General features: G+C 40.6%; 1 protein-coding gene across 3 annotated transcripts in view; it reads right to left on the bottom strand.

Moving 5' to 3' along the window:
• Nucleotides 1-1,615: 1,615 nt before the first annotated feature.
• LOC134539440 (uncharacterized) overlaps nt 1,616-26,243 on the bottom strand; it is a 48,813-nt gene continuing 24,185 nt past the window's right edge. For all 3 annotated transcript variants that reach the window (XM_063381478.1, XM_063381479.1, XM_063381481.1), the window contains 8 exons: nt 24,791-24,925; nt 22,856-23,024; nt 22,294-22,436; nt 20,468-20,695; nt 19,223-19,357; nt 17,873-18,032; nt 15,582-15,740; nt 1,616-14,530 (listed from right to left, as the gene is read on the bottom strand). In XM_063381478.1, coding sequence (XP_063237548.1) covers nt 12,864-14,530; nt 15,582-15,740; nt 17,873-18,032; nt 19,223-19,357; nt 20,468-20,695; nt 22,294-22,436; nt 22,856-23,024; nt 24,791-24,925 — 2,796 coding nt within the window. In that variant the 3' untranslated portion in view covers nt 1,616-12,863. The remainder of the gene's footprint in view (nt 14,531-15,581; nt 15,741-17,872; nt 18,033-19,222; nt 19,358-20,467; nt 20,696-22,293; nt 22,437-22,855; nt 23,025-24,790; nt 24,926-26,243) is intronic.

Genomic DNA, 26,243 nt, shown 5'->3' on the forward strand with positions numbered 1-26,243 from the left:
TGTCAAATTAGGTGACTGTGATGGTGTAAAATTTCATTTGCGAGGCTTGGTGAAAATGGATGGATAGAAGGGTTTTTGTAGTTGGTTTTCCCCGCTTGCATGACTTGTGTCCATCACAGGACCGTCAAGAAAACAGAGGGCCCGGGGGCAAACATGTTTTCAGCCCCCTCAGTGTTAAGTGATGTACGATGTAATCAGTGAAGAATCTGTATCGGCTGATGTTCCCAATCTCCTGGATTTCCAATGTAATTGTTTCTGACCGATACTAAAAAAATAATAATAATAAAAAATCACATGACATAAGTACATTTCATCCATCTTTTCTGTTTACCTTTTTATAGTTCTATAGGCATCTTTTTATGTAATTTTAAAAAGGCTGAACTTGTATGTTGTATTCGTCAATTAGCCAAAGGCTTTATGTGTAGTTCACTATGCACAAATTTTGTGTGGTAAAATTAAAAATGCTTTTTTTTTTTATTTTTCCATCTACCAAAAATCCATTTAATAAAGAATTTATTTATTTTATTAATGCTTATAAAATTATTATAGCCAAAAAAACTTAGAATTTATGGGGACTCGTACTGTGATTATTTATACAGAAGGTATTGAATCTGTTTATGTCTCTCTCTTCCATCACTTACAATGGTGCCTGGCACAACCCATTGTCTGGCTGTGTGCAGGTCATAAGTCATGGAAAAGTGAGTAAACTGTAGGTATGGTGATGAATATCAGCACATTCTTGCAAATAGTTCAAAGTATAAAAAAATCTGTGAATTTTTTTATTTTTAACTTTTGTGGAACTTATAACAAAAAGTAGCCTCACTTTGTTGGACAAGGCTGAGACTCACGATCTACTGAATGAAAATGATGCCCCTCTTATCGATGAAGGAGGTACCATTTCAGTGCTAAATACATGTGTTTCAGCAGGGATGATAGTGTCAGACAAAAACAAACAGTGAGAGTTGCTAAAACATTTATGCTCAGTCACGTCAAACAATTGTATGCATGAGCAGGTACAAAAATATTGTTGAAAAATTGATTTGATTCAATATTTTTGCTCGGAAAACCAGATTCTGATAAATAACACACACACAAAAAAAGTGTCCATAATTCCCCGTGCGACATAAGTGAAACATCTTAGTTACAAGGTATAGATATAAATAAATTATTAGTACTAATTTACTGAACAAGAGATAATAATTCAGAATATCAAGAATGTAAAAATGAACAGAAATGAAGAAAAATACACTGAGGAGTGGACAAACACAGGCAGCGATACAAGAATTCTGTAGCATCACTGCTGCGTCATTTCTACTTCTCCCCTCATGGCTGTTACAACTAGCATACAGCATGCTCCACTACGTACCTATCCCCCCTTCCTTTGTAGTCTTCCCATTCGACTGCTAGTGCGTGCGTTGGAGTGGCGTCGCCGCCGACACACACTCGTGCTCTACGAGTTCCCCCACCACTTACTTAAGTATTCCCCTCATACAATCGGAATTTTCGTAACGCTCAAAAATTGTAGCCCCCTCATCAGCAAAAAAGTTTCACTTTTTAAAAATAAACAAAAAGGAAACGCAGGAAGATGGCTATTCTAAATTAATAATTAAACTGATTACATTTTTCAAAATTTTTATTAATTCATATTTTCGGTCCACTTTAAAAATACACAAAAGGTATACTAACATACGCAACTAAGATATTTTAACAGTCATCCGGATGTATCGTGCTACGAGGACTGCGATGGGGAAAGCGGAACAGTATCGAGTACTGTGCCGCAAACATCGTAAGGTAGCTGAACCTCACAACTACGTACTGCGTTACGTACGCATTTGCAAAGCATGCAGCTGAACCTGTGTCACAAACTTGCGGGTGTGCGAGAACTCACTCGTACAATCAGTAATTTTTTTTTTTTTTACTTAAGTGTTGAGTGAGCAAGCATTTGAAGACTTTCCTGGTGGCAGCGCGCAGACAAAACGGGCGACGACAACCACAAAAACGTGGCGACTTCGCGGAGCTGCAAGCGCTCGTCAGTTGGCAAGAAGAATGAACAACGGAATCGGGGCTGGGGCCACTAGGGACGAAGGCGAGTGATAAGCAGGCTGTGGTGTACCCGTAGCGTCTGCCCCGATTCCTGCTCGCAGACACTCCGCCCGCCGGCAACTGAACCAGAGTCCCCGGGTGGGCCTAGTGCTCTGACCCATGTCGCATCTCTGTTCAAACACCTCGCATCCCTCGGGCTTCATCATCATAATTAGTATTTTTTTTATTTTACATTTCCATCAACATCGTCAGAGACGGACAACACTGTACAGTACCCGTCAAAAGTTTAGGACCATTACGAAATTCATACAAAATGTTCCTATGTATCAGACAGACATTTGGTGCAATCTTTAGCAAAACAATTTTTCACCATTTTAATTTCATAAAAAAAAATTTATATATTTTAATTACAGGTATCACTTTATTATCTTAAAAATTATGAAATTTTACAGGTTTAAAAGTAGAATTTTGGTGCATCTTGTCATGTAAAAACATATTATTACACACATTTTTTCTAGTATCTTAATGTTATATATATATATTTTTATATGCCTCTTATTATGTACCTTTGAGTGTGTAAATTGCAAACAGCTTTTTTTAAAATAATTATGAGATAGACTTTTAAAGAAGATTCAGCCTTAAATCCACCCAGACTGTAAAATATGTATCTTTTATACAAACTAATTAAGCAAGAATGTGCTCTCTTGAGCTGGAAATACAATAATAATAACTTATAGCCTCACAACAAAAGTTATAATAGTAGTACACAAAGTGTTATTTTATAATTTCATACAAATTTTCTTAAAACATTTATTGCAGAATTTAAAAAAAAAAAGTATGCATTACCCCCCCTCCCCCTTCTTTTAGTTTTTATTAAGCACATATCTAAAGGTAATTTAAATAAAAAATATATATAACATTAAGATACAAGAAAAATTGTGTCTTAATATTGTTCCACATAACATTCACCAAAATTCTACTTTTTTTTTTTCACACCAGTAAAATTTCATAATTTGTAAGTTGTAAGCTAATAAATAAATTTCAATAATTTTAATCTATATAAAATTGTTTTGATGAAGAAAAAAAAGGCAGAAAGAATGTATTGAAAAAAATTACAATAAATTTTTATGTAGAGGAACATTCTGCACAATTTTGTCATGGACCTCAACTTTTGACAGGTACTATCTGTACAAGTTTGAACATTTAGGAAGGAATCCCCAGCCTTCACCCAGTGTGACTTTGAAGCAAAACTTGGAAAACTAATCCCTCTACGTCTCTTCTCTGGGTTTTACTGTATTTCACTCGAATGAAAATTGCACAGACTCTATAACCTATCTACATAAAACCCAGAATGAGGGCACTGGTCCCTTTGTCTTATTCTTTCGTTCATCTATCCTCTCAGTACTATTTTTTTTTTTTTTTGGTGTGGGACGAATCATTGCACAAAGAGGAGAATGAAAACGAGCCCAGCAACATATAAAGCAAAGTGCTCTCTTTATATCTCTCTGGCCAAGAACCTATTCTCTGTCCTTTTCGCATCAGAAACGTTTACACAACAATGTTTCACGAAAAAGTTGCGTTAAAATAAAGCCTTGAAATTTTACTCTCATCGCGCCCACATAAGTTTCACTAAAAAAAAAAAAAAGTAGTTAGGGTAATTAATTTTTGTCAGGGAAATGTAAGAGAAATTTTAATACAGATGTGTGTGGACGGCCTGTATTATGTAACAGTGCCATGAGCTCAAGATTCTTAAATACATCACTCTTAAGATGATAAATACATCACGCTTCTGAAGCGTCCAATCACACTTCCGATTTTGCAACTGGTTTCGCTTGCTTATGGCTCGTGCATACTGTTCACTAAGTTGATAAATGCTGAAACAATTATTTTTTTCCGGACAGCAGCCAGGGTCCTCATTATGTGAAGGCATAAGGCATAACCTTAAAGATTGCCGACGCCGCAAAGCGGAGCCGACAGCAGACAACATCACAGTCCCCGTAGCACACATCCCAACACAGCCTTTCTGACCTCTACGTTGTCAGCATCCATAACAAGGTTTAACACATCGTAACAGTTAATGTGTGTTGGCTGTAGACATAACCACCACAATGGTACACAATTTTCTTTAAAAAAAAATAATGTGTTATCAACACGAATTATGTTGCCAATACAGAGGCATAAAACATTCAGCCCGTAACCAAATTCTATGATGATTGAATTTATAAGATTTGTGAATGTGTTTGCTTTTACGATGTACCCTCGCTATTGTCAACCTATGAAAAAATCAGCCTCCGTGAAATGTTTTATCAATAATTATGACACATGTTATATATGCACTATTAAACTTTTAAAACAGTTAAGTGAAAGAGTGTGGAATTCAAAAGTTTCAAAATAATTCTGCATTCCAAGTGGTGAGAGTTAGAGACATTATTATTATTATTATTAAGAATTGCAAAAATCACATGATCAAAAGTGCTTCGTAAAACACTTGTTAGAAAAAGCCCTAAATCTTTATTTCGTAAACAGGAGGGCCTATCACAGAATTAATGTGTTAATAAAATGCAAGAAAAAGAGTTAAATATTAAAATTATTGAAGAAAAAAAATTGGGAAGAATGAAATACAAGAAAGACGGTGACTGAAGTGCGGATCTCCGCACATCACAATGGACGTACCATCCAGCAACACAGCAACTGCTTTAACTTTGTACGATGTGAGGTACAAACTAAAATTAGAGAGCGACTCAAAATTTTCACTTCCATAAAATAATTATTTTAATTTCACGCATGAGTTTATTACATGAAACATTGTAGTACTTCAATGCTTTATCACTATATGACAACAGTTCAATGATACGATCGCAGATCACAATTTACTGCAAATACCAGATATTCCTGCTTACCGTAGGTGTACGTGTGTCCACACACACACACACATTTATACATCTACATATCTGTATGTACTTTTAAATTCCAAACTCTTTATTGGTGGTTAGCGGATGGTTAGCAGTACTTTTATATTTGCCAGTTCCCAGACATTTATTAATTTATTTATTATATTTGGGGCATGCCCACCAACAGTTGGAGAACTTTAATAGGCACTGTAAATATAGCCAAACAAAAATCTTTTAATGAAAAAATAATAAAATAAATGGTAACAATGATTCTTCTGTTGTTTCTGGTACCATGTTGGTTGAAATGTCTCAGCCATATGTTTCGCTGCCTACTGTCATAGTCCACCATACAAATATTGATGGCAACCACAACTTGAGACAGTCACTGTAGAAGACATTCAGTTAAAAAAAATTATTAACTTTACTTGAAAAGTGTCACATAGAACTACTTGTTCTGTTACAAGGACATATAAAAGCATTCTCAGTAAAGTATTTGTACAACCAACACTTAAACTACGAGATCTCTACTTTGATTCTAAACATTTCAACATCTAACACTCATATCCACTTTTTTTTTTCTATCCTTACTTTGAGTCACAACACCAATATGTCTCAAAACACAATCTAGTTTTTTTTTTTGGTTGGAATAAAAGTTTGGAAGAAGAGCGATACACAAACGACGACAAAAACAGTACTTTTGTCCATCAAGCTTACTATGGTAGTTTAAAATATGTCTGATGTAAAAATCTCAAATTCAAAACTTTAGAATATTGTACATACCATTTTAATTTGTGCATTTTGCAAGTTGGCCCGTTTGCAGCCAGCTGTGCAAGTGGTTAGGCCCTTGCTGGCTTCGACAGTACGGTGAACATGGCAGTACTTCTTCAAACATCTCAACTAGTTCGGGGAAAACTTAATGCGACAATGACGTAAAACAGACACATTACATAATGTCAATCCACAGTTAATGCTGAATCATTCATCAGTAACTGATATCGTGATATTAAGTTCTGGCCCCCGATTCAGTCTGTTAGCGCACAGACACGCTAAAAGACAAGATATACTAAAAATATATAAATTTGCTCCCAGCTTATCTCCAATTTCAGAACTAGTACAAAACAATATTATTATTTTTTAAAAATTAGGGATTTAAACAAATATTTGTAATATCAGACTTGTCACTTTACACTTTCAATTAAAGACCATCTGCCAACTTCTGAAATGGCAAATCAAACTTGAAATACAATACACCAACAAAACACTCTTGCAACTTACGAGATTAAGAGATCATCCGGTTGCTTTGCTTGTAACAAATACCCAGTAGTTTCAGGCATACAAGACAGTCAGTTTTTCATTATCAAAAATTTGTATAGTATATCTGCAGCTTCATATAAGACGAGAGGTACAATCTGTGGTTTAAGGAATCTGGATGGCAGTTTATGAAGGAAAAATGTGAGTTGAGAATCTATGAAGAAAAACTATACTGGATGTCCATAAAAAAATGTCCTAGTTTCAATGGTATATTAGAACAGTTTATTTCAAACTCTTTACAACCAATCATATATCTAATCAAAAGTAAACTAACCTAGGTTTTATTACAAATGTTTAACATGTGCACAGCACACATCCAAACTAAAGTCCAATTCTTCCCACACTTTGGTTAACATGACCGGAGTAATGGAAGCAACAGTCTTTTCAATTCTGTGTTTCAACTCTGGCAAAACATTAGGTAACGGTGGAACGTAGATACAATCTTTCATAAAGCCCCAAAGGAAAATAATTGCATAGCGTTAATGTCGGTTGAACGCGGAGGCCAGCGAAAGAGAGCCCTGTTGTCTGGAATTGACTATACCATCGGCGGATGGTTTTTGCCACATGTGGGGGATCACAATTGAAACTTTCAATGAAACGCACGTTGAACTGAAATTACAGATTCACGCTTAGCAAATTGCAGAACACAAAACGCTTTACGCTCAGTAGTCGCCATGTGCGTTACAACGCTTACAGTTGATACTATTAAAAATTTATAACAGGGACATTCTTTTATGGACATACTGTATATTTAGCTTACTTGCTCTCAGATAGGAGTCTATGACTGGACAGCTGTGACGAAGAGGGAGAAAAGATGAAGATGGTGGGAGGTTATATTGCAGGGTGGGCCCTTGTGCAGAAACATGAAAGGAAGGGCCCATGTCTCAAAACTTATGGACCAGCAGTGACAAACAAAAAAAAATTTACATACATTGCTTTTAAATACAGTAACACAAAAATGAGACCATTTTACAAGAATACAAAACCAGCTCAAGCTAGTACATTTATTATAAAAAAAACTTTCCTGTCCTCCATTAAATAACAGACACTATTATGACATAAATACATCACATTAGACGACCTGTCATGTAAGACAATTAGCAGCTCAGATCTTATTAACGTGCATAAAATTATTGTATTACTTACCTTTGATTACAAATATCATCTTAAAATGAAAAGCACAGCACAATATACAATACAAACTTGTAAAACAGGTCAGGAGTTTTCTTAATAAATACTAGGTTGTGTTTTTGAGTTTCATTCCAGTAACTTCTGAACAGACTCTGGCTGGGTTCACAGCAATACGTCAGTACTTGTTCTCATTTGAATACCGTCACATTAACAGGCCATGCCACACGTCAGTCAAAGTGCGATTAAGTCTGCGATTCGAAACAATTGCACAAGACCAATTGTTAATGGATAGTTTTACCAGGAGTTAATTAGTGTCCAAATTGAATATGTTGAACAATATTTAAGCTATAGTTCAATTAAAACTTCATTTATAAAACCCATTTTTGATTGCTTTTTTAAAAGCTATATTAACCAGAAATAATTATGTCAAAAGTGACGTAAGTCGCACGGGTATCGCCATTATCACTCCGAGAAGTCTCCCCTCTGATCTAGAATTCTCTGAACCCTCGGAACTCCCGCGGAGTCCGCCGTCGTCGCTTATATACCCGTGGAGTCCTTCTCGAAGGGACGAGTGGTTTTGACGTGTCGCGTCATCCCGGGCCGACCCAACGCCCGAAACACCCAGAACAGCGATGATTGTTCACGCCACTCCTCGCGACAGCCTCCAGGCCGCTAAGGGTGACGATAGCCCGGGGCGGGGGGAGGGAGTGTAGTAATCCGGCCTGGCACGCGTGGCATGCCTCATGTCAAAGGACGACGCGTGACGTCAGTGGCCGTGCGGGGGAACCGGCCAACTCCGAACCTGGCGCGCATCGCGGTCTGATCTCTCGCGTTCGTACAATCCTCGCTAACGCCAGACCATCAGGCATTCCGGACCGTTGGATGCTGTACCACTGGAAGTCTACTGCAGTACATTTTAGTTCAATTTCATGTTTTGTGTACAATCCAATAAGAAATAAAAGCTAATACAAAAACTAAATAGCTATAACAAATTACACAAATCTCTCATTTTGGAAAATCCCTAACAATCCTCCACTCTGCCTCCTAGCGACTGCATCAATGAACAAACGTCATGCCCATTTGACACAGCACAATTTAACTGTGCAGAAGAGAACGGAAGGCAACATACTCTTGTTTTTTTTTTTTTGTTGAAGTGTCTGACAGGGAAGAATCATGTTACTATATACTGCCATCTACAACCTTACAAGGAAGACTATTCTTTGAATAGATAGTTTCAGTACTTTTTTTTCTATTGAAAAAATAATATATATTGCAAAAATAGACATAACAAACCAAAATATATGATGCCACTGAAATGTATTGTTAATCTCAAGAGCCAATTCATTAACCATGCAATAAAAATATCTGAATACTGACACACATGTTCACATGCCACACAAGGAACACAATGCAAGCATGTGCCTATTGTTTTTGTCTCTCGCTTTTTACTTACATTTCGAACTGTCATAGCTGCATTCATTTAAAAATATCAACATACAACATACTTCCTACTTTCACTTTCTGATCTTTTTACAATTGAAAAAGATACTTGGAACTTTATTTTTAAATTATTTCAAGAAAAAGAAATCAATTTGAAATGTCAAAAGAATAATCCACTGTTTCTTGTAATTACATGATATATGTGATGGTCTCCGACGCCCCACCGCAAAATGAACGCAACACAAACCCTCCAAACGGAAAACAATAAACCACACAGCGACTGCAGCAGGAGGGAAGTGATTTGTGCCTTTGCTAGTTCCAAAGAAAAACTCCCAACAACTCACACAAACATGTTCTCAGTTCACTCGGCAGCGTGTGCGTGAAATGTGCCGGCAACCACGGACAGAACAAGATGGCAGTGTGCTACAATCGCAATAGCACTGCTGCACAGATTATAACCTATCAACAAATGACGACTGCAATAACGAAGTCATTATACGACCAATCAGATATGAATGCAAAATAAAGACAATCTGTGTTTAAAACATGTATTTGACTGTCTCCCTGTAGGATAACCAGATTAACAATTTAGTTTATATAATGCTGGAAAACGGAACTACAAAATAACCACCAAAATTATTATTAACATCGATGTTATTTTTTTTTTCCTGCTATAAAACTATCACCAAACAACACATTATAGAGCGAAATTTAATGTTAACCGCAGTCCAGTTATTGCTTGCTTTTACTTGGTGATGACGTCAAATGACAAACACAGTAAACAAATGTAGCGTGTCACTGGCTAAAATAGATTTAGAAATGTTGATTCGCACAGGTACTTGCTGTGAGTAGGAAGCCCTAGTGTCATGACGATGTAGCAAGTGCCTTGAAGAAGAACACGTTCTACCTTATACTAACACTACTTTGTTATTGTGACTGTAGCATGGCTTTCAAATGTACCAATTTATTCCAAGACATTTTTTTCCAAACTGATACAAAGAAATAACTGTTTAAAATATATAAGTATTTATGTTTAAAAGGAAAGAAAATTGCAGAGAGAGAGAGAAAAGAAATGATAAAAAAAAAAAAAAAAAAAAAAGGAAACTACAACCAACAACTGATTAAAAGTGAACACATTTCATATTTACAACTTTTAACAGGCTACAACTTTAAAATGCAATATAAATTTTATATAATATTCCATTAATGGTAAACATTTTATGATATTTAGCACACTAATAATTAATATACATTTTAAATTTCACTCACTATAAACTTTACGTAGGTTCCTAAACACCTGTTGTTCCCTTTACATGCAACGTTTCTCAAAGAAATAACATGAATATACACCTTAAAATTACATTTTAAAAATAATCAGTCAACAATAGATTTGCACCTTGGTTCAGTTTGAAACTTTTAAGTTATCCAGAATTCTAACAAAATAAAAGATTATTTAAAAATCAATTTGATTCTATGTTTCTACGAGACTTGAATTGAAGCATTACGAACAGAAGACTCATCAACCACAACTTACCTTATTATAGAAATAAACACTCTCACACAAAATTGACCATCTTATCATATGTATAATTCCCTTACTAAAATATGTATTTTTGAAAAACTTCATTTCTGCAAAACAATTCTTCTGCTAACAATTTGCCAGTTACAAATAAATGCAACTCTAAAAAACGAATTACTACGTTATTAAAACTACCTATCTATTGGTCACCGCTCGCACTAGAATTTCACATGTAAGCAAAGCTATTCAGAACTTTACTATTTGTAGTGAGACAGTCTTATCAAACGACTAGTAAAATATAGGAAGATGCAAAAAATTGCATGGCAGATTCCATAACCCACCACACCTGAAATATTAATAATAAAAATAAAAAAACCAACCAACTTACGAGCTTGAACCTCAATTACACTGGGTAATTTTACCAGCTACTATTTCCTTAACACAACTACACTGTCTATGTGGTTAAGTAGATGACTCACTACTTGCTTTAATCCAGCAAGCAAGACTTGCGCTACTTAACATGATACTCGTCTAAAAGTTTTCCCTTTTGGTTAGCAAAACTGCTGGTTAGTTAAGTGACTGGGTGTGATAAATCACTGTGTTTGATAGAGGTAGCTCAATACTGGTAATACATACTGAGAGAAGTAGCAAACTGTAAAAAAATTGTTGATGCTGTTCTAATTTCAGATAATGGAAAACTCAAACCCTCGCTTAGGGCGGTTTGCATCGTCGTGGCTCTAAGCAAAGAAAATAATTTCTCCAACTGATTACAGTGCACAGTTTTTGCTCAAAAAATATTAATAAAATATTGGCCAACAAGGTAAAAACAAATACGGCCTGGCCAATACCGTATTTACTCGCGTAAATTTTCCCCAAATTTTGACTCCAAAAAAGGGGAGGGGGCCTATACGCGAGTGAATACGGTACTTGATAAAAACCCTTTTTTAAAAATTGTAACCCAACTGTAAGGTTGATACGAACACGCTCAATAACGCATGACTTTACTTGACAGCAAGTAACCAGTTAACCTAATCCTTTATAAGGAAGGTTTTACTAAACCTGCAAATACCAATGAATATTAACACTTTCTATTATTAAAGCAACCACTAGCACATGCATCACATTTATTTACACTAAAATAACGAGAAAAAAATAACTTACTAGCATACTAGAACAGGTTCACCGATAACTTCACATGCTCTTTTAGCTGCATGCTTGACATAAAATTTTAATAAAAAAATAATAATTCATGCCTGAACTTAAATTAAGGCAGCCTATTCACAAAAGCTTATCTCAAGCCAAAACAAATTAATCCTGTAAAACATAGCTTAAGACTGTCTTGCACACGCCATGCTGATTATTTTTTTGTCTTTTTACTCATTACCTTTTTTCTGAGGGCTATTTTTACAATTTCAAATTGATACCGCCCTTGCTTTTGTTGTTTTGCCACAAATATTTTCAACAGATATTCTCTAAGAGTAATCAAAAGGCTGTTAAAAGTCATGCAATTGGTGAAGATTTTCAATACTTGCATGACTTCTTTTACATTATATTAGTGACTATCTGTTGAAAATATTTGTAGCAGAACAACAAATGCGACGGAGGTACAGAGTTAAAATTTTAGAACAAATGACTGGAAAAAAAAAAAAAAAAAAATTACGAAATACAAAATCAATGTGGCGAGTGAGGCCTTAAGAGGCCAAGAAAGATAAAAAAAATTAGAAACTTCGGTCACGTGATTTTTTTCTGACTTCCTAACTATTATCCCTCAAGGTCCATGACAAAAAAAAACTGTATATAATAATGAGACAATGTTTAGTAAACCTGACAACAGTCATAACATCATCAACAATCTACTGAGAACTGTCACTTACCTCTACAACACTGTGACAGATCATTCTTTGGCTTTTCGAATACAACAGCTTCCCGGCATGTATGTGAAGGTGTCACCGCAAGACAACTAAATTAATATGTTTGTTGCACGTAATGTCAAATGGGGAAGACAAAGACAGCCAAATTTGAACGACAATGACACACACAGACACTACACACACGTGTTACTTACAATCACCTTGCCAATATACCGAAGATAACACGGACAGACAGTTTCAACACCAAATGCCTTTGATTCATTACCTTTGTTTTATGTTTTAGATCCAATTATGACAGTTATGTTTATGTGAATATTTGCATTATTATAACTATTATAAATGGTGACACCACAAAATAAAAAATCACTTCAAAATTATTGCAGTTCCAAAAAAAAAAAAACCTTTCCTCTTTATCCTTATGTTTAAGCATTCTCAGATAATGCAGTACATGAATGATAATAATAAAAAGTCATTTAGCATTACGATACAGGAATAAACCATTCTGCTACTGTAGAAACTGAGTACATATAGCTACAACTTACATAGTTGCTTCGGAATTCATTCTTACAACACCGACATCAAAAACAAATGTTGTTTGAAAGCTCTGTTTGTGCACGAGCCCCTGGGTCAGAGTATAAAAGCTGTGGACACGTCCGCTCACAGAGCGGAGCTGGCCTCCTTGCCGCCGCCGCTGTTCTCCTTGTCCTTGTGGCGCTCCTTCTTGGAGCGCTTGCGACGCCGCGAGCCGCCCTTGGGCGAGCGCTCCAGCAGGAACAGGGCCTCGTGGAAGTCGTCCGAGCTGAGGTTGCTCTCCTGCACGTGAAGCACCGAGCTCAGCGCCCCGTCCGTCGACGACTTGGGGAAGCGGAACATCTCGCGCTCGCGCTCCGGCTCGCTGGCCGACTTGGCCTTGGTGGCGGCGGGGGCGGGGGCGGGGGAGGCGGGGCGGGACGCGAGAGGCGGCGGGGTGGCGGCCGGGGTGCCGGGGGGCGAGGGGGCGGGCGGGGGCACCGTGAGGCTGGAGGACCGGGACTGCCGGCCCGCGACCACCGCCGGTGACCGAGGCTCGGGCGTCCGGCTGATGGACACCCCGCTGATGTACAGCGTGGGCGACTTGGGGATGCCCGTCTCCGACTCGTACTCGTTGGAGCTGTCCGTCTCCAGCCGGCGGCAGCGGTGCTTGGTGCCGTCGCCCGACCCGCAGTTCGGGGACTTGCAGATGCGGATCCTGAGCCCGCCCGAGCCCGGCGCCTTCCCGCCGGCCGCCTTGAACGCCTTGCGATGGGCTTCCAGAAGGGAGTTCGAGAACGTCGATTTCTCAGAGCCGGACACGTGAGACGAAACTGCCACGCTAGCACCGTTCGCAGCCTGATCATTTTGTACGTGGCCATCTTTGTGAGCCTGCTTCGTCTTACCCTGACCGAAATTGTAATTTTTCGTGTCGTTGATCGCTAAAGCACTTTTGTGGAAAACGGGCGGAAATGTTTTCACGGAACGAGCGGCGATCAAGTCGTCGTCCACGAGCGATCTGCCTTCTTCTTCATCCTCCGTGGTGGTGCCGAGGATACCGCACACCTCGAGGTCTGCGTTCAGGGAGTCGGAGGTGGTGGTGGTGTCCTCGATGGACGACTGGCCCCCGAAGTAGAGGCTGGCTCCGTCCTCGGAGGTGGTGGTGGACAGCTCCCCGCCGGCGTTGCTGTTGCTGCCCCCGCTGTTGTGGTGCAGCAGCATGAACTGCCGGCCCGTCATGCCCCGGCCGGACGCGGGCAGCGCCAGCAGCCTCTTCACCACGTCCTCCGGCTTCTCCTCGTGCTGGCTGCTGTGGTCCGAGTCCAGGTGGTAGCGCGACTCGTCGCCGCCGGCCGCCCCCTCGCCCCGCCCCTGCCGCCCCCGAGTGCACAGGTCGCCCGTCGAGTGCGAGCGTCGCAGCAGGTGAGCGTCCCCCTCCTCGTAGTCCCCCGGGTCGTTGAAGCGCCCATTCTCGTGGAGGTCTCCGATCTGGAAGCGGCCGTCCTCGAAGCCGATGGGCTCCTTGTCGGCGAGGGTCTTGCTCAGGCCGCAGCCCCACACCGCGCGCCCCGCCTCCTCCGGCGAGAACACGTTCACCCCTCCCCCGCCCAGCTGCCGCCCCGCCAGGCTCTTGAGGAAGTAGTCGACGGTGAGGTCGGCGCTGGTGCGGTGGTAGGCGGAGCTGCCCGAGTCCCCCGGGGGCTCCTGGTCCGAGAGGCTGCCCGCGGCGAGGGACGACTGCAGGAGCGCGACCCTCTTCGTGGACTCCTGGAGGGACAGCTGGATGGCCAGCTTCAGCTGCTGGTCGTCCAAGACTGCGACACGTCACACGGCCACGTATGCCACGATCAGCCCTCCCCAGGTACAAGTTAGCTGCTGTGTTACATTTTTAAACAAAAAACTAATTATTTCTTTAATGTGGAAACACTTTAAATATCAATTAATTTTTTGAATTTATTACCTCGATATTTACAATAATGTTGATATTATACATTGAAAATTTTGTGTAAAAAAATAAGAAACATCAATTGTAGTTCCAGATAATGTTGTCGCCATTTCAGGTTCATTATTCATATTTAAATTAAATTTTTCAAACAGAAATTTAATTAATGGTATCAAATCATCAGATGCAAAATTCACATTGAAATCACTCCCCAAAGTAAGAGGTATTTTATTATACTTCGTGCCAAGACGAGCAGCACCAACTTTACTGCAGGCAACTGGTGTTGTACAATAACGATTAATTAACAATAAATATTACTCGCAGAGTTAATAGCGTAGGACCACAATACCATAACGATGCTAACACTACAAACTCTAATATGACTGTTGACAAATCATTCCAAGCCAAACATGTTCATAAAAAGCAGTACAGTAGAGTCCCGCTAATCCGAACTAATTGGGACTGAACCCTGTTCGGATTAGCGAAAATTCGGATTAGGCGGAATTTTCTTATATAATGCCATTTATGGTCTTTATGAGGCGTGGGCTATTTAACATCTGATGTGTCAAATATCAAAGATCAGACACAAAACACACCTTTATTATTTAGCGTATTTAGCATAGTATAAATACGTAAATATTTAAGTACTATGTACGTAATCATATTTTTTTTCTTTTTAGTTGAAGGAGAAATAGATAAATCATAATTTTCTTATGTACATATTAATAAACGTAAGACATTACTTGGAAAAGAACGTTTTTCTTTGCTTTTCAAAGTTCATAATTGTTATAAAAATATTTCTTTTTTCGTCCTAGCCCTGTTCGGATTAGGCGGATTTTCGGATTAGCAGGGTTCGGATTAGCGGGACTCTACTGTATGTAATGTGCCATAAATAGTTTACGGCCTACGGCAGGCCCGCGTACCTCCGACGCCGGGGGCCGGCGCCGCAGACGACTGCTCCTTGCCCGCCTCCTCCGCCCTCTGCCTCTTCTTCATCTCGTCCTCTATCATCTGCAGGCGCGACATCTCCAGGGCGATCACCAGGTCCATGTTGTAGTCCGCCGTCACGTTCACGCGGTACACTGCGGCACACCGCAGCCCTCTGTCTCCTCACCGGCTCTCCGCATCGATGTGTCGGTCATACTACCTCCTTGACTTTCGCTTCTTAAAAACTGGTTCTCAGCTCTCTGTTCTAAGTTAACTACCTCTCACAACTTCCAGTCACACCTGAGATACGGTATGCCCTGATAGATAGTGCGATTATTTGTTCAAAATGACGCCCGCTTCATCTGACCACAAAGAAAGTCACCCAGCACCTGGGTAGCACAGTTGATTCACATCTCGCTGAATGGCTAGAGCAGCCCGTATCTAGCTGGGTTAGTACATGATTTAGGCACACCCATAAAAAAAACTGCTTGACAAAATCTAAATATCTGCTCACAAGAGGTAAAGTCGACTAAAAACTAATATGGCAGTAACAACACACCAAAACAATCACAAGTTATGATGTACATATTATAATGGGCAGAGGATGTAACCCTCAAGTAACAAAGATCTGTTAAATGAGGAGACTCACACGCACGCACCCACACATGCACACACGAGGGCACACAAACACACGCGCGTGCGCACACACACACACACACAATTTTGTTTAATTTAAAAGATATGTAGGGCAGCAAAGATGGTATGTAGTTTAATTTTATTTTTTAGTATTTTGAATCTTTGATATTTTCCACATATGTAGGTCTACTTTTAATTAAAATGAACATCCCTATCTCCAAGCAAAAACACGGGCATAAAAAGGCACAATGCACAATGAACTCTTTTGTTAAATTTAGGACTCCTTCCAAGGATGTAAAGGAAAGGAAATTTTCCAAGATTAATAAACCTTAATTTTCATCAAGCTGGGCTGAAAAGGAAGTTAAGTGGATTGTGGGTAACCCGCAATTGTGTCGCCACCTACATCAGCATTTAAGCCACAGTCCATTATATTTTCATGGGGAAAGGATTGTCTGTTAATCTTTCCATGGTACGGGAAATAACATTCACAGTTCTCAATGTCTGTTATATTGATGAGAACTGGCAGAACCAAGAACCAGGTGTCTTTCAGTTCCTTTCATACATTAGTGGTATTCTTTTTTCTCCAGTTGTAATACTTGTAATGGCCGTTCATATGTTAAAGCCCAATTACAATACATATAAACAAAGCATGTAGGCGAAACAGACTGCATTATAAAACAAAGTTATGTTAAAACTGACACTATAAAGAAGAAATTACATTTGAATTGTAAGAATATCATATAAATAGGTGTAAAAAATGCTGAACCAGAACATTAGCTTTGCCATAAAGGTTTTGACGCCAGCAACGATTGGCCTACCTATTACAAGATTTAAGGTAATCTTTCAAATACATACAATATAAAGGTTCAGGCTTATGTACGGTTTTTTTCTCCTCTAATCTGTATTTTTTTACTGCTTTTAATTGCGAAATAATGACCTAGTTAACCTCATTCATACTTAGTGTAGCATTAAGATATTTTTTTACTTAATAAGAACCGAAATCTGAACAGAGAACCGAGGTTTTTACGTCAAACCGAACAGGTACCTAAACTGACTAATTGAAACCAGAACCGCACAGCACTATTTACGATTCAATAAACTAACCATGAATTAACGAATTGATGAATGACTCAATGAATGAACAATGGAAATACATATTGAGTTAGGGCTTTACATTGACACCAGGGTCACAACACGAATGTCTAAGGGATTTCTACCCCTTTTGTTTGTTAACCCAGCCCTTGCGGCCGTCACGGGCGTGGATACGGATACGCCGTACACGCGAAACAGGAGAGGTGTTAAGAGATCTAGCTATGTCCAGAGGCTAGGATGCTACCCGTCCCAGCATAGACTCCACCGTCAACATATAATAAAGATCGCAGGCCTTTACGGCCATTGTCTGCAATTTTTTTTTCTCCTTGGCTTCTGGGCGTAGGCCGTATCAGGTAATCGTCATGCGACGCTTCGGCAGCCAATGCAGCTGCCGTCATCAGGGTGACTTAAGTCTGACAGTCAGACTTAAGTCTACTTGATGACGGCAGCCGCAATGGCTGCCGAAACGTCGCCAGACATCAACCAGGGTCACGACAGAAGACGAGGGGTAGTGGAAGGATCCGAAGGGCGAGGGGAACGGGACACGGCCAGCCCTCACCGTCGTCCCCGGCGCCCGCGCGGGCCGAGCGACTGCACCGCAGGCTGCAGTAGTCGTGGACGGCGGACGTGCGCGGGTTCCGGGCCCGGGGACGGGCGCACCCCGCGCGGCTGCACTCCCCCACCAGGCTCACCGCCAGGGCGCGGTTCACCTCCGACTCCTGTCCGCAAGCCGGTCGTCCCTCGTGCAACCAGTGGCGCAACAACTAAATTTCCAAAGGGGGGGGGCAATATACCTTTTTATAAAGAATCATCGATCCCCCCCTATTGAAGCGGGGGGTCCGGGGGTCCCCCCCCCCCGGGAAAATTTGTATTTCAAGGTGGAAAATGGTGCTATTTAAGCAGTTTTATTATCTAAAAATTGATTACACAGCACTTACTTTGCCCCCATTTGCCCCCACTTCAAGGTTTCAGAGGGGGGAAAAAATACCCTTGGCCCCCCCCCCCCCTGTCGTTGCGCCCCTGCGTGCAACCCTCCTCCCCCCCCCCCCCCCCCGCCCACGCTGCAGTGGCGGGCGTCTGCTGACAGCAGGGACGTGTGAAGACGTTCAGCTGCATGACACAATTGCAGTCAATCAGGGGGAGAGGGCTCTGATCCAGCACGTAGTTTAAAAACTTAATCCGAAATCAAAAGTACTTTTGGGCCCTCGGCGGACTCTTAAATGCTTTTCGTAAGCAGATCCCACTCGGATATCTCGAGTAGTTATCAAATCACGTTGTATTTCCTGAAGCTCTGCGCACCGCGTGTGTGCCCGGGTCAGTGGCGGATCCAGAGGTTCATCTCTAGGATTTCAGAATAGCCAGAGAAAAAATGTCTTAAAATTACTAAATTTGTATTTAATCTACTCACACTACACATAACATCCACCATGGCCAAACCAGGTTAGTGATCCGACCGGATTATCGAACAACCAGTACAGTTTTAAAGGGAATAACAAATGTGAAAATGTTAAATGTGAAATGTAACCAGCTAACTGAATACGTTCCTACTTCAAAAAAATTACACAGAAATTCAATGAGGCATTGAAACAAATGCCAGGCATTAGCTAGTTCAGTAATAAATTTAAACTACTTCTTGTTTTTTATGTAATAGGGGGCATGGCTTGAGTATTTTAGTAGATTAGTAGGTTGGTACACATCAAATATTTTTTTTGATGTTAAGTTAAAGTATTTGTTGAAGAAGAAGTACATACAGGAAATGAGGTACATATATATGAGTTTTAGAGATTTTCCCTCAATTCACACTTTTTTCTTCGTTCCAGCTGAAAAGTGTATGAAAGGGGTTTTGCTGTGAAGCTATCGGTAACAGGAATAGTTAGCTCTGCCCTAGCGTGGCAGTTACGGTACACACCTCCTCGTCCGAGTCATTGTCCGGCCAATCGTAGAGCGCGCTCAGGTTGGTGTGGCAGCCCTGGGCATCCTTCACCCAAGGGTTGTTGCTGTCCAGGTCCTTCAGCGAGGCTGCGATGGCGTGGGAGATCTGCTCCTGCGACACATGGCGACCCACACACGTGAACAACTGTACGTAAACACTGTGTCATCCTACGTCAATTAATGCTAGTGTTTACCTTTTATTGCGTGATTTTTTTACGTTATACTTCTATAAATACGTTATGAAATAATGATTAGTGAAATTTTACTATGTTATCATAATAAACATTTATTTATAATAAACTTTTATTTATGCCAGCTAACACTTACTACTTCGTCCTCAATTTTGTTGAAACTTTTCTCTGCTTTTTTCTTTTTGGGTTCACTAGCTTGATTATATTGAGCAACTACGATAACTGTGGAGAGTTAAGATTTGTTTGTTTAATTGATTTTATATTGCAATATTTTTGATGCGGCGTTTCAATCTGTCGTAGTAGGGGTACCGAGCTGGTTCTGGGACAGTGGGATCTACAAGGGGATAGGGGCGGTAAGATCACTGTGTTAAGGATAGGCCTCTTAGAAGGGGGTGCGGGCGGTAGGGGAAGAGGCTATGCTATTCCTATCCTAGGGAGAAGGGGACCCCCCCAAGAGGTGGAAGGGGTAGGAGGCTGTGTTATTCTCGGTCTAGAGGCGGCCATTTTGTTTCCTATCAACAGGTGGTTGCTTTGGGTGGGCGTGGCAGGTGGGTATGTCGCCACGCCACCCCTCTTAGAATATATGGCGACATACCTAATACTTATATTCCTTATTCCTTTCTTTAATCTTCAACTGAGCTCGTGGTCTAGCAGTTAAGATCACTGCCTTTCAACAGCGATTTCGCCTATTATCCAGTTTTTAGTGCCGCAAGTGAACTATAAATGTGAAAATTGTGTGCAGAAAGTGTCTCAACATGACTGTGAGTATTCGTGAGCCTCGGCATTGCCAGTGGCATTGCAGTTAAACCTAAAAAAGTTTCAGTTCTGCGATAAATTAAATTCTTATTTGTTCAACCCAAAAATGTTAAAAATGTAACTTTGGCAGTTAATTATGCAAAAAGTATGCGCTGAATATATTTTTTTTCATTTCGTGAAAGTTAAACAATTCAAAAAGTCTAAAAGTTCATCTGTTATTGCTGTAAATATAAAATCTTGACCTGAAACGGGAGGCACACCCTTAAGGGACTCACGTCGTCGACGGGGTCCAGGCCCACGAGGCCCGGGAACCTCCTCTTGCGCACCTTGCGCAGCGTGGGCGGCGTCTCGGGCGGGATGAGCCCCTTGGACACGGCGCGGACGAACTCGTGCCTCTTGCGGCGTGCCAGGGCTGTCGTCTGCACGATGACGGGGCGCGGGGTGCGCAGGTACGGCCGCGCCACCATCTCCGACAGCTTCTCCGTCACCTCCTCCAGCTCGTTCTGCACACAACGCAAAACGTCATAACTTTCAAGTTTGTTTTTTTTAGCTGTTATAAACACTGTTGCCAATTTTTTGAAGAACGAATCAAAGTGAAATGGTGTAAACAGTAAGTTAAAAAAATTGATTGTTGTAATTTAATGTGTGGAATATCACCCCTGCCAGGAAGTGTTGGAGAGCAAACAAAGTAGAACTGTGTAACAACAACTGAAACAAATGAAATAAGGCAGCGGAGTTTAGGTAGAGACCTTGGAGCACTTCATGTGGTTGCAGCCCTCGTTCGTCCGGATGAGCGACTTGCAGTTGGGGCACGGCTTGGAGTTGGTGACGAGCCACAGGCAGCGGTTCACCTCCGAGACGATACAGAAAAGTCGTGTGTACAGTCGACAAATGAAGAGGAGGAGAAAGCTGCACCAGGAGGTGCTGCCAGGGGCGGCCGACCAGGAACTACAACCTCTCCCTGTCGTCTCGCAAACCACATGCAAGCACAGCCGGTACCTGCCGTTCATCTCGTTTCATCTTCCTGGCAAACTAACTTTTTTTTTTAAGCATATTTTAAAAAAGTACAGATTGTAGTGCAATATTGCAGTTTATACGAAAAGTGACTTCCACGTTGAAAGAATTTTGTTCGACAAATAAGTTCAGGAGAAATGCATGCTTCCCAAACTACAAAAATTTCATTGAGGAATGCTTACTTCCGGTGAAAGCAGACCCATTAATTGCACAAGGCCTAAAGACCCAAGAGCCTAACTGTATAAAGGAAACTCCACTCATCCAAATATCACACTAGCGCTTGAACCTTTTCTCATCGTATAGTGATTATAAAATACATACATCCATCAAGAACAGCACATGTTAGTGACAAAAAAAAAAAAAATAAATAAATAAATGAATAAATAAATAAATAAATAAAGAACAAAGATTATTATTGCCTTTTTAGTAAGGGTGTGCGAAGCTTAGAAAAGTGGAAGTCGAATCTAAGACTTCATCTTCAGGAATAACATCTTTTGGTGGGCATGTAACAAATAACAAATAAAAAATAAATAAATGTAATGTTTTCACGTTTTAACTGAAGTTCATAAGTAAATTTCGGCATTACAAACGTAACTTTTAGTTTTACGATTTTTCATTTCCATTTACAAGCAGTGGCAACTTCCTAAATGTTTCCAACCTTTTTCTTGTTCAGTGTACGATATGCAGGACGTGATGATTTTGACCACACACTCTCAACACTAAAAATGTTATATGAATGGTATTTTCTTAATGAAGCAAAATATTTAAGTAATCTTCAACCTCCTCTTTGGCAAAGACTTAGATCTTCATTTTCTATGTAGATTCAAATTGAAAAAAAACTGGTGTTCGCACGTCCCTACTTTTTAGTGAATCGTGACCTTTTCTATAATTTATGATTTTTTTAAATATTTAGCTACCTTCGTAACCCAGTAAGAATACTTAGTAAAAAGGACTGCCACACATGCATGTTAACTTGAAAGTGTCCAGTGGCTTGTGGGTTTCAGCTGGATGGAGTTCGAAGTAAAAGGATCTCCCACTCCGAGGCAGGCCGCCTCCTTGACGGTGGGGCAAACCGGCCGAGACGAACCTGCATGAACTCGAAGATGGTCTTGTTGTAGCCGTTGTCCTCGAGGTAGTAGCCGTATACGTACGAGCCGCACAGCACGCGGCGGGCCTTCAGCAGCTCTCGGATGCTGTCCTCCACGAACTTGGTCCCTTTGTCAGTGTTGTCTGCAACACAAGAGAAGTACAGTCACCAGCATGCCAACATCACTTCACGTATCGGGGTGTGCCAAGTGTTTCGGAAACTGTGGGTTGAATCAGAGACTAATTTCCCTCATCTTCATTTTCAGGAAAATGAAAAAGAAAAGAAGGAGGAGGAGGAAAAAAAAACCCTGTTCGAAAAGTGTAAGTTGAATCAGAGACTAATTTTCCTCATCTTCATTTTCAGGAAAATGAAAAAGAAAGGAAGGAGGAGGAAAAAAAAACCTGTTCGAAAAGTGTAAGTTGAATCAGAGACTAATTTTCCTCATCTTCATTTTCAGGAAAATGAAAAAGAAAAGGAGAAGGAGGAGGAAAAAAAAACCGTTAGAAGATTCCAAAGACTTTGTTTTTCTTAGAGCAAAGAGAGCCACAAGCGAAGGACCGACCTTCCCCCTTGTTGGTGCGGCAGAAGGACGACGCGAGAAGCTCCATCTTCTTGCGGGCGTTGTTCAGCAGGGGCTCCTCCAGCTTCTGGCTGTTCTCGTGGTTACGGAACCGCGTGTAGTAGTGCAGGAACCGGTTCAGCTCCTGCATCTGCTGGTTCCGCTGCACCGCCTGCGACCGAAACCAGCCGGCCCCACAGGGTGACGATCCCCGTCCAGCCACGACTCCGCTGACCACTCCAGTCGAACGCATTATCACTAGGGACCGGAAAAATTTGCGGTTTGAATGACCTCTAGGATGGACTCCACGATCCTTTACGTATACGGGAATATTACACCAGCTACTGACTCGTGACACGTGCTAATTGGGATGCTTGTGATTCGATACTTCTTACGCTGAGGGTCATTCATTGGCTCACAGCCCTTCAGGCAAACTGTGTTCCAATCACTGAAGCGACAATGAGTTTACACGAACTTGGATTCTAGCATATCGCGAAATGAACCCGCGAATTTTTCCAGTCTCCTAATTATTACACAGGATGTCCATTAAAGAACGTCCCAGTTTCAGTTTTTAAATGCTATGAAACAGATCTTGGTGGCAGGCCTGAAATAATACATCCTTTTTTTTTGGTGTAAGATATCATTAAACTTAGAATTAACATTTAAAAAAATGCTTTATAACTATTTTCTTTTTGGTTTTAGAGGAAAACTAGGTAGAAGGAAATTTTTTTTAACATGTACAAGAAATTAATCAGTCTAATCCTGAGGTGCGAGGTATTTAAAATCAGGCTTCGACTGTCGTTTCTAGTTACGTTTCATGTAACTAACACAATACTACTAATACTAATAAAAGTTCGTAAATTTTTAAAATACCATATTTACCAAAAAATGATGTGACTATGAATATAATGCAACCCCAAACTTTTTGATTACGTGTTTATGCAAAAGACTTTACGGATTGATTGTAAATCACATCTCAAGCACTTGGTGAAAATTAATTATATCATTAAATTTATTACATGTATTTACTAGACCCTTTCTGGTGCCTATTTCTTAAGTGGAATGATTTCCACAGTCTCTTATTTATGACTGTAGTTCAAAAGCGGGAAGTAAGGAGCTGCTCATAAAGCAAGAATGTGGTGACACAGATGGTAGATGGTCGATGGTCGTTGGTCGTTGGGAGGGTCAAAAAGGAGGGTAGTTACCTTCCACAGCAGACGCAGTGAAGAGAGGCAGGAAGAACCCAGTGACTAACTCCACTTACACCCTCTCCATACTGCATCCCTCATTCGTCACACCCGTGCAGAGGTCCACGAAGCCCCGTATTAAAGTGGCATAAGTGACGCAGATTACAGGCACAGGGAGTTCTTCTTCAACTAAGCTGTTCACCATGGCAAGATACAAGTGTGCAGTTACGATGCATAGTGCATACACGTAATGCATAATTTTAAATCTCCACAGTTTTGGTGAAAATCATGGCATTACACACGGGTTCACTGCGAACGTCCGCACGGCCCTTGTGCCTCCCGTGCCTCTGCCCTACTTCTCGTCCGCCTTGAGCACGGCCACAGGTTCGCGAACACGGCAGTTGCGATCGGGCACACTGTTCAGCAAGGCAGCGGCGCGCCTGTGAGCCACTCTCGCGAGAGAGGCAGCTCACCTCGCTGATGAGCATGCCCTGCTTCTCGTCCGCCTTGTGCACGGCCTCAGGTTCGCAAACACGGCAGTTGCGATCGGGCACACGGCCCAGCAAGGCAGCGGCGCGCCTGTGAGCCACTCTCGTGAGAGAGGCAGCTCACCTCGCTGATGAGCATGCCCTGCTTCTCGTCCGCCTTGTGCACGGCCTCAGGTTCGCAAACACGGCAGTTGCGATCGGGCACACGGCCCAGCAAGGCAGCGGCGCGCCTGTGAGCCACTCTCGTGAGAGAGGCAGCTCACCTCGCTGATGAGCATGCCCTGCTTCTCGTCCGCCTTGTGCACGGCCTCAAAGCGGTTGCAGCGGAAGTAGCCGCCCGTCGCCGAGCTGTGCTTCTTCCAGTTCTCCAGGCACACCCAGCAGAAGTCGAATTTGCACTGAGACAGCACGCAAAAAAACAACTATTTCATTATATTCACCGAGGTTATATAATTATGTAATTAACATTTCGCTAAGTAATGTCTCACGTTATCTTGTCCTTTAAGTATTTATGTCTTTTCTGTTTTCATGTTTTGTGAAAATCCTGTGCTGTCTCTATTTATTGTGATAGTGTTTGTTTTTACTTGTTTTGTGTCGTACTTATTTTGTGTCGTGCCCACCTCAAAAGTCTCAAAACTGTCGGTGGGCATGTAACAAATTTAAATAAATAAATAAATCAATCAAAATTATACAATATCCACACATATATTTTCAAACAAACTGCAGATTTGGTAATGAGATCTCATACAGAGGACACAGGAACAACATTAATAAAACAGATAGTGACAAATTAGATAAATTGTGAATCAAACTGATCAAAATTATAAACATAAATAGTAAAATTAATCATAAAGTAGATTTACACTCACTACTTGGATCTTTATTATTAATAAGATAAATATAAGATACATTATTTGTACATAACTGCTACATAAATACAATAAAGTGTAGGTAAATATCTTCGTGATAGTACCGGAATTGGAGTACCTACTTTCAATAGTCGTCAGAAACCATTAATATGTGCAATAAAAAAAATGGCATTTTATAAACAATTATTAAAAATTTCAATAAGTAAGAAAGTTACTTTTCTTTATTAAATAATAAAAAAATCTTATTCTAAATTTAATTAACAAATAGTTGAGAGTCAAATAAATATGTTATGTTGTATTTTCTATGTTGTTAAGCAGTTAGGCACTGCAAATGAAATTAAAAAACAAAATTATTTTTTAAAATATTACTCTTGTTTCAGTACTTACTACCTAAAACCCAAATCAGCCCTTAAAAATTAACTTTTTTTTGTTAATAATTTGCTCCTAGCTTCTAAATGACTTAATAGAAATTACAGATCACAAAAACAAAGGGGATCATTGGCTTTTATTTTAATTATATTAGTGATGGGTCGGTTTCGGGTCTCGGTTATCAGGTCTGCTGGTTCTCGGCAAATTAAATAGCACCGAGAACCGTAAATATAAACCTCCAGTACTGCAGAAAGCATAAAAGCCAAACATTTCCTGGTGAAAATACTGCAGACTCAGTTATAAAAAAAAAAGGAGCTCTTGAAGTGGGACATTAATTTCATGCCACCCACCCGCATTCTTTCTAACTTCTCTTTGAAGCCCCTTGAGACACTGAAAAAAAGTTTGTAAATCGGAAAACATTTGCAAGGGAGGGGGGGTAGGGCGACAGCAGTCTCTCTTCCCTTCCTTTCTATCCCTA

The sequence above is a fragment of the Bacillus rossius genome, chromosome 15 (assembly GCF_032445375.1).
Source record: "Bacillus rossius redtenbacheri isolate Brsri chromosome 15, Brsri_v3, whole genome shotgun sequence".
Lineage (NCBI taxonomy): Eukaryota > Metazoa > Arthropoda > Insecta > Phasmatodea > Bacillidae > Bacillus > Bacillus rossius.